The sequence below is a fragment of the Ipomoea nil genome, unplaced genomic scaffold, assembly GCF_001879475.1.
Source record: "Ipomoea nil cultivar Tokyo-kokei standard unplaced genomic scaffold, Asagao_1.1 scaffold2704, whole genome shotgun sequence".
NCBI lineage: Eukaryota > Viridiplantae > Streptophyta > Magnoliopsida > Solanales > Convolvulaceae > Ipomoea > Ipomoea nil.
This window is the reverse complement of record NW_017619132.1, coordinates 2485139-2494726: the sequence shown is the minus strand read 5'-3', so window position 1 is coordinate 2494726 and position 9588 is coordinate 2485139. Positions and strand designations below refer to the sequence as shown.

Below are 9588 nucleotides of genomic sequence, written 5' to 3'. Positions count from 1 at the left end.
GTTCCATGTAATAGGAAAAAAAAAAGTAGAATAAAATGCTGCATGTGCAAGTTGGGCCAACTTGCCGCACCCAGCCTGCATACGTCTTATTATTATTATTATTATTATTATTATTATTATTATTATTATGTGAAATATATGTATACCTTTTAGATCATTTTACATGTTAATTGCTAACTTAAATAATTAATTTTATCAAATATCTTTTTACAAATTGTTGATACAATCCGCTGGTCAAACCCGCTAATATAATTTATTATTTGCTAAACGCTAATGGCTGATTACCAAACAAGGCCTGAAACTGACAACGGTTATGCCATGGACCCCGGTCTACTTTGCAATGTGGATCCGGGTAAAAAATACACAATTTATATACTGAATGTTCACAATTTGAATTGTAAACATTCAGTATGTAAATTGTAAACATTTAGTATATAAAAGTGTAACATGCAGTATGTAAATTGTGAACATTCAGTAGATAAATTGTGAGCATTTAGTATATAAAATTGTAAATATTCAGTGTGTAAATTGTAAACATTTAATATAAAAATTGTATATTTTTGGACCCACATTCACCTTGATAGGTAGAACCGGGCCCACATAATAATTTGCCTAATAAAACTGATAAAAAGAGGTGATTTAATTTTGGGTAGGCCAACTCTCTTTAATTTGCGTCTGCCCTTCTTCTTTATTGTGCCTTGACTTGAATTGGCGGTGTCACCCATTTTGCTGGATATATTATTAACTATCACTTTTGGAAATTATGGAATTTCTGACTATCTGAAAATGATCTTAAATCAAGTCAAAAGTTTTATTTCGATCACTTTTGATATCTGGAAAAACTTTTGTTGCTATTTCCGATCACTTTTTACTTTCTATTTGATTTAAGATCACTTTTAGGTGGTCGAAAATTTCATAATTTCCAGCAGTGTATATTGAATTTGTTGGAGAAGTACAAATATGGGATGATAAGGTAATTAATATGAGATTTGAATTTTACATTCTTACAAAGAGCTAAATAAAATTGCACCCCGACCATCTTGCTAATAGGTAGGCGTATTCGACGTGCTCTTGGTCTTAGGTTGATTGAGCTGTCCTCAATAGAGTTTCAATAAATTTTGGATATAAACATTGTCTTTGTGGTCTTCAAGGAAAGGGTCCGTTTTCATAAATTACTAAAATTAGCGTTTGAGTATTTCATTCCTTTTGATTCAAAAAAATAAGTATTATTGTTGAATTTTGGTTTTAGTTATATGTGACAGCTTGAAATAAATATATATTTTCAGTGTCTATATAATATTATTCAACTTCACTTATATATAGAGGTGTTGATTAGTTGAAATATTGTAAATCTCTATCATGAGTATTATCCTACTCTATTCTAACATAATTATATTTTGTGCGTGGTCCTAATTGTTTTGATAGGAGATCATTTGCATATAAATTTGCATTTTTAGAGTTGTATAATTTTAAGGTATTCTTTATTTATTTATTTTTTTATTTCTGATTTTATTGTGCACGTTTACTGAGCAACTCTAAAAAGGTATATATATCCTCAATCATCACTGTGAATCCATTTCCATGGAAGATGAGAGAATGACAAGCAAACATTTATTAGGTCGTTGGGGGTAGGAGGGATAATTATGAGCCAATAATGGATGGTTTACTTCATTTCTCCTTTTTTAATTTTTCATTTTTTTTTCTCCAGTTTTTTTTTTCTCTATTTCTCACATTTTTCATTTCTCATTTTCATTCTCCATTCTTTCAGTTTTTTATTTTTCTAATTTTCTAATTCCATTAAATACAATCATTCCATATAAGTTTTGTACATTTCTTCACCTTAATTATTTATTTGACTCTCACCTAGAAAGACGTACATACTATTTCCAAGATCTAAATATATATAAATTTCTTCATTTATTCTTCCAAAAGGCTGATCGAATCCAATCCTAAGGACTAAATTTCTTTATTTATAAAATTATAATTGATTTACTACATACCTACCTTCTTTAAATAATTGTCTTAATTATTTGTCTGACTCTCACCTAGAAAAATAAATTATCGTCATTGACTGGTTATTGTCAAAATGCAACTATATATTAACAGATACGAAAGAATGCAACATAACATTAAAAAAGCAAGAGCACTTGCATGCCGCCGATTTTCTTGTCTGCAGTAGGGAGATGACTGAGTTGTCTTTATTTTTTTCTTTTTCTTTTTAATGGGAGCATTTGATCCCCTTCTTTTAAATTTTGATAATTTGGACATGATAACAAATTCGAAGTTGGATTTTTGTATGTACTGAATTAATCTTATAGTAGTGTAAATTTTTATGTTCAGATCTTGTGAAAGGAGCAATGAGTCACCGACCCATCAAGTGGAAAAATAGCAAAGACACCTGTGAGTAAAGTATGATTATTATACCTAAAAGCTACAAGTTCGATTCTTGTCGATAATTTTTCTCTCAAGCCTATTGCACATGGTCGTAGCTTCTTAGGGTAATTTATCTCCCATGTGTGCGTACAAGGTCTTCTTAATTACTACATCATGTATGGTTTGTTGGTTATTACATGAACTCGGGGGCGGGGAGGGGGGGGGGGTGCGCACCAAGAAGAAGTGATTGTAAATATCATGGTTGAAAAAATCGCTAGGCGCCCATGTATTTTTTATTTTTTACAAATTTGTTTAATTTTTTTTAATTTTTTTTAAAAATATTTTAATACATGATAATTATAAACTACTTAATACTTTAATAGGTAATCGGCCAGCTAGGCGACCTAGTCGGTGCCAAGGAGACCTAGCCGGTGTCTAGGCGGTCTAGCCGGTGTCTAGGAGGCCTAGGCGGTCAGCACCTAGTCGGCCGCCTAGCCGCATAAACCAAAGATTATGGTGATACGCTAGGCGGCTAGCCAACGCCTAAGCATCGATTAATGGGTGCCTAGGCGGGATTTTTGCAACACTGGTAAATATTAACAAAAGTGATTGTGAAGTTTTTCCGTCCAAACTCAGAGACAATTTAGTAATATCAACATCATTTGGCAAAGTGTCATTTAGAATTAGTATTTATTAGTATTTATTTTTATTTTAATAAGTTAAAGTTAAAAAGTATGCATTTACATCTTTGTTAACATAATTATATTGTTTATTTTAAACCAAAGAACTTCCACCATTAAATCAAGCGTTCAATACAAAAACGAACCGTATTAAGCCAAATGAAAAATCAGAATTAGAACGAGCTGCTCTTGTCAAGGCATGAGCGGCCTTATTTACTGATCTTGAGATAAATTTGATAGACACATGATCATAGTGTCATTGAAGCTTTCGGCATTCATTAATGACGCAACTTGAAACGATAAGTCCAGTAATAAACCCTTAGCAAATTGCACACATGCAGACAATCTGAAAATAAAATAATCTTCAAATATCCGCAATCCTTTACTCATGCAAGGGCTTCCTTAATGGCCATGGCTTCTGCCAATGGGCATCATTCAAACTTCTAATCAAGACCTTTTTTGCACCAAGGAAACCACCATCGCGATCCTGAACAACAACACCAAAAGTGACTTGTTGAGAATCATGGAAGATTGCTGCATCGACACTTAATATAATATATTGTTAATCCTTATGACTATCATAAATTTTAATCTATAATTTTATTTTAATATAAACAATAATTATTATAATCATTAAAATAATTAATATTTTCTAAAAAATAACATAGTAATGAGAAAAAATATTTTTCTCACTATCAACCAAACACACTAATTTAATTATAGTAATATAAAAGTAATATTTTAATTACAGTCTAGGTTCATTTAATAATATATGTTATTGTATGACTCTAAATTTTAGTTTCATTTTTCACATACACTAATTTTATTATAACAACACTAAATTTTCATTTTAATTATACTATAGTTTCATTTGACAATTACATTGTTGAATGAGCTCTGTTTTTTATATTTATTTTTTCCACATACTAATTTCATTATAGCAACATTAAAATATCATTTTAATTCTACAACAGTTCCATTTGACGATCATGATCCAAATAGCATTGTGGACCATGGTCCACTGTATAACAATTGTTTGATGAATACACTAGGCCATGACATCGTCATCTTAACAAAGACATTGGGTCATGGTGTCTTCATCTTCATGAAAATGCTAGCAGGCCATGGCATTTATGACCTCATTGTTTTGGATTTTTTTTAATAACTCAGATATCTCAGTTTTGTCAGACTAATTTTTGAACCCTATGAATCGGCTCCAAAGTTTTATTAGACGGTAAATTGAATTCGTCAAATTTCAAAATTCAATACCGGCCAAATTGTACACTTCTGCATACAAAGAGTTCAACCCAACTCCAATCTAATGAGTCGTTATGCTGTGGGCTCGTGCCCAGCGTGCATCATGGGCACACTAACGGTGCCGTCAGTGGCACTGTTATTATTATTTTTTTTTTTTTTAAATTTCAGACTGCTTCGTTATAGGAGCATATATTCACAGCTCCGTGTTCATAATTTCATTACTGTACATTCATAATTTCATTACTGTACATTCATAATTCTATAACTGTACATTCATAATTCCGTAATTGTACATTCATAATTCAATAACTGTAAATTCATAATTTTCGAAGCTCTATGTTCATAATTGTAAGTTCATAATGTCAGAGTTCTGTGTTCATAATTTCATAACTATACATTCATAATTTCATAACTGTACATTCATAATTCCATAATTGTACATTCATAATTCCATAACTGTACATTCATAATTCCATACTGTATATTCATAATTCCATACCGAATATTCATAATTTTTGAAGCTCTATGTTCATAATTGTAAGTTCATAATTCTATAACTGTACATTCATAATGTCATAACTGTATATTCATAATTTCATAACGAATATGCCGTTAACGCCGTTAACGGCCTTTCGAACAAAATTTTTTTTTTATAGTTAAAACAGCGTCGTTTTCACTGAAAACGACGCCGTTTTAGCGACATGCACACCTTGCAACGTGCGCATAGCATAATTTGCCCAATCTAATAATTTTAGGACTCTGATCTCTAGATCGTCTATGGCATGGTTCGAACTTCCACCGTAACACTAAAAATGTAACGAATTTAAAACGAGAGTGGAACACTATGATTGGACAGTTTTAGTGCATTTATTTCTAGTTAGATGAGTTGTTATAGCACAATATAATTTGTCACCAATGGAGAATAGTGGAATTTAAGTAGTTAGAATGATAATAATTAGATGAGCTGTAATAGAGCTAGTAGCACTCAAAAAAAAAAAAAAAAAAAAAGATGAGCTGTAATAGCAGTAATACCAACAATAAGATTAAGCAATGGATTCATTGGCATTATGTCAAAAAAAAAAAAAAAAACAACACTATGATTGGACTCTTTTAATGAATTTATTTCTACGTTTAAAAAAAAGGGGGGAAATTGAAGTAAACATAATTAATTGAAGAGAGATTATTATTTGAAAAGCCACACAAATTAAACACATAGACATATATAGTCGAACTCATAACTTTTCACATGAATTTGACCCAAATAAAGATGTGCTAACCTCATAACCTCTGAGGTATACATATATTGGACGAAACAACACACACACATACACACACAATATATATATATATATATATATATATAAAAGCATATGCATGCAAGAATACTAGTAGAGTATGTGTATATATTATATTCATGTAGGTGGTGGCCTAGGTGGAGAAAACTTGAGTGCTAATTTGAAGATTTCATCAAAAGCATACTCAATACATGACTTCAGTTTCTTCACATCTATGAAATCTTTCTCCGAACAAATGGTGAGTCTCAGTTTTCCCGCGTAGCTCAGCATCGTCACCAGTAAACTCTGCAAACCGTCATGCCAAACCAATATAATCAAGATCATCAATGAAAATATATATGTCATTTCCTTTATTTATACATACATATATATAGTTGGGGGCCCACTCTATATATATATATATATATATATATATATATATATATATATATATATATATATATATACATACATATTAGTAGTGTTATGACACCTATATTTTTCCATCCCAAATGAGTGGTTACAGAATGAAACTCCGATGATGAGGGATTGAATCTTTAAAAAAAAAAAAAATGACACCAGAAGTTGGAAAGATAAAGGACTTGCTGAAATAATTCATTGAAAAATTAACATAAAGTAAGTGTGGATATGTACCTGAGAGACGCCAGATACAACGAAGTACATGTCCTTTACTGGATAGTTAGATAAGCTGGTTTCTTCCACCGGACCGATTATGTTCGTCATGGTAATGCTTGTGTTCTTTAACATTCTATGTAAGTACTGTGCAGTTGCCTGCAATCATCCATTATGAGATCAGAGTTGAAGATTTATTGTACAAATATACCTAACCTCTAGCCGTAAATCTTAAAACCATTAAATTAATGGTTAAAATCTTAGAAAATATGATGTTGCAATCGCTATTTAAATGTGTAATTCGAGTAAAGTTAGTCATAGCTTGATTATATATAGAAAGAAGACTCTTTTGTTGGAGTCTAAGTTATTATTAGTCCAATCAATTTGGTTGAAGTTGTCCAAAATATATTTCCATATCTTAGACGAAGCAGGGCAAATTATACTATGAACCATGATCCACATTATAATGTAGATACAAGTAAATGTTTATTTGTAGTAGAGAAAATGGTCAAATAGGCCCCTAAACTTTACCCCAAAGGTCAATTGGGCCCCTAAATTTTAATAAAGTGCAATTAAACCCTCAAACATGTAAATTTGGGTCAATGAAGCCCAAAAACCGATAAATAACCTATGATTACAGGTCCTTTCAATTCCAGTGACCGACGTCGAATTCCAGCCACCGGCGACAAAATTCGGTGGCGTCGTCAAATTCCGGCCGTCTGGTCATCTTCCACTGGAGAAGACGCCCGTACGACCGCCTTTTCCAAATGGGGAAGACGACTAAACGGTCACCTTCTCCAGTGGACAAGACGACCAGATCTGGTCGTGTTCTCCATTTGGAGAAGATGACTAGATCTGGTCGTCTTCTCCACTGGAGAAGGCGGCCGTTTGGTTGTCTTCTCCACTAGAGAAGGCGACCGTCTGGCTGTCTTCTTCAATCAAAAAGACGACCGGAATCTGGTGACCGTTACCGAAGTTTGTTGCCGGTGGTCGGAATTCACCATTGGAATTTAAATGACCTGTAATAACAGGTCATTTATCGGTTTTTGGGCTTCATTGACCCAATTTGACATGTTTGAGAGTTTAATTGCATTTTTTTAAAGTTAGAGACTTAATTGAATCTTGGGATAAAGTTTAGGGACCTATTTGACCCCTTTTTCTCTTTTTAGTATAATAAACATTCACTTTTGATATATTAAAAGTTTATTGTTAGTGATATGCCTAAAAATAATTATTTAATACACCAAAAAAAAAATAAATTAAACATTTAATGTACTAATAAAGTAAGAATAAATGTTCAAAACCAAGGATCTGGGATGAAGTGAATCTCTTACAGATTTAGGTAAATAACTTTTTGGAGGACAATAATTTGCATTTTGTCAAACACATTGTGGACATACCTCAGGGCCCCTGAGCTTTCTGGAGAATTCGAGGAACTGGCCGGTGAGATAGACGGACGCGGAATTGCGTTGCCGCTTGACCATGCGGTGGGCGTTGTAGATGAACCGGAGGGGATTGGACGAGTCGCCGTCGCCGGGGGCCTGCAGTTTGGGTATTGCGAAGGGGAGAAATGTGATCCGGTTTCCCCATGGCATTTCCGCGTTGGGTTTGATCATCTCGCTCACCGATTTATAACCTCCCATCGCTCTCGTGTTGAACACCACAAGCGCCGTGCATTCCCCGTTGCATGTATCTCTCTCGCTTTCCTGCATGTATAATCTCGTTCCATACGTCACTATCCCTGAAATCACGTCGTTGATCGTGACGTTAAGACTGGATTTTATCTGTTTCAGATGGTATAGCGAAAACGACATGGTAGTAACGGAGATCGGCCGGAACTCGACGCCGTCATCCTGGGAATGAATCGCCGTTTTGTCGTCGTCAATCAAAGTGCTCTTCAGAAAACTCCAGGAAAAATCCGTCACTGTGTCGACAACGCCGGACAAGAACCTCGGCACGGCCTTGAACGCCCTGGCGACGGCGTTGCTATTCTCCCCCTCCTTCTTGCCGCTCCCTTGCCGCCGGGGGAACGTCAGCGGCAGCGCCGGATTATCAGCTCGTTGAAGGCAAGAAAGAAGAGCTCCCATCAATGAGTAGCCGTCTCCCAGCGACTGGTGGAGCTTGAAGATACAGTTCCCGGCTGCATTGCTCGTCGGGTACCGGAATATGTGAATCTCCCATAACGGTAGGGTTTCCGGGAATGGATCCATGGCTATCTTCGCCAGATACTCCGACAGACAATAGTCGTAGAATTCCAACGGCTTCCCGACGGGGAATATCGGGACTTTCAGATGGTGTTCGAGATTAACTTTCACCGGTTTCCAATTCTTCTCACCATTTTTTCCAGTCACCTGTTTAAAGAAACAAAAATATAAATGTTTGACTGCTAAGTAACTATGCTATATTTTTTTATATAGTGATAAGCACATAAGCATTGATATCATATGATAAATGTTTAATATGACACTTACCATGATTGAGGAAAACCTTGGATTAATGGGCAAAAAGACATCCCTGATTTGAGAAAGGATGACTGAATCATCATCTTCAATTGGAACACTTGTTTCCATAACAGCAATATTGCAGATGGACAACACAGAGCTGTTCATGTACTGCGAACAGGGACTAGCAGGCGCCAGAACTACTTCATCATCTCCCTCTAAATAACACTCCATCGTCGTCTTCACTTCACTTGTATGCTTCTTTATTTCTTTCGGATAATAGTTCCTCTTGCATGTATCTGTGTACGTAGATATATAGAGACGGCATGCAAGTCAAACTTATTAAACAGTTCTGGATAGATTAGTCTATGTGGTGCATTCTAAATAATATTTATAGTAATTTTATAGTGATTGAAGTACTTGATATAATGTGGAAAATATATTATCATCATTGACTTTTAGGTTAGACCTTTAGGTTAGAGTTGGGTTGTATGTATGTGTCAGACTTTTAGGTTAGACTTTCTCTATAAGAATCTATTTCTATAAATTTGACTTGGTCTGAATTAGTCTCATTATAAAAGGGGAGGAGCGGAGGGGGCAATATTATGTTAGGGAAAATAGCACTTTTATCTTTGAGTTATCCCTTAAATTATTTAAGTGGTTGTTGTTCCTCCTGAAATGTTAAATGGACATATTTATCCTTAAAATAAATAGTTAAACTAAATATTTCATTTATTTTTCTGCTCCAACAAATTATGAACACAATTTGGTAGAATCCAAACAGACACTATAGCAACCAAACCGAAATATTCCAATTACAATTTAGAATCAAAATCCGATATTTAGAGTTTATTGAAATCGTGAACCGGAACGGCCGGTTCATGTTCGAAACTGAAAAAATAAAATACATTTATTGTTGAATTTAGACTG

The 9588-nt window shown here is 34.1% G+C and overlaps 1 protein-coding gene across 1 annotated transcript; it reads right to left on the bottom strand.

Moving 5' to 3' along the window:
• Positions 1-5615: 5615 nt before the first annotated feature.
• LOC109155920 (O-acyltransferase WSD1-like) lies at positions 5616-8995 on the bottom strand. Its single transcript, XM_019303628.1, has 4 exons — positions 8689-8995; positions 7618-8568; positions 6239-6376; positions 5616-5890 (listed from the first exon to the last, which is right to left on the bottom strand). The coding sequence occupies exons 1-4, from the start codon at positions 8890-8892 to the stop codon at positions 5723-5725; spliced, it is 1461 nt and encodes a 486-aa protein (XP_019159173.1). The 5' UTR covers positions 8893-8995; the 3' UTR covers positions 5616-5722.
• Positions 8996-9588: the final 593 nt, after the last annotated feature.

Coding starts and splice junctions, on each gene's coding strand:
- LOC109155920 (XM_019303628.1), bottom strand. CDS start 8,892: ATGGAGTGTTATTTAGAGGGAGATGATGAAGTAGTTCTGGCGCCTGCT. Junction 6,377..7,617: donor GAAAGCTCAGGGGCCCTGAG/GTATGTCCACAA, acceptor GGATGATTGCAG/GCAACTGCACAGTACTTACA. Junction 5,891..6,238: donor TTGTATCTGGCGTCTCTCAG/GTACATATCCAC, acceptor GACGGTTTGCAG/AGTTTACTGGTGACGATGCT.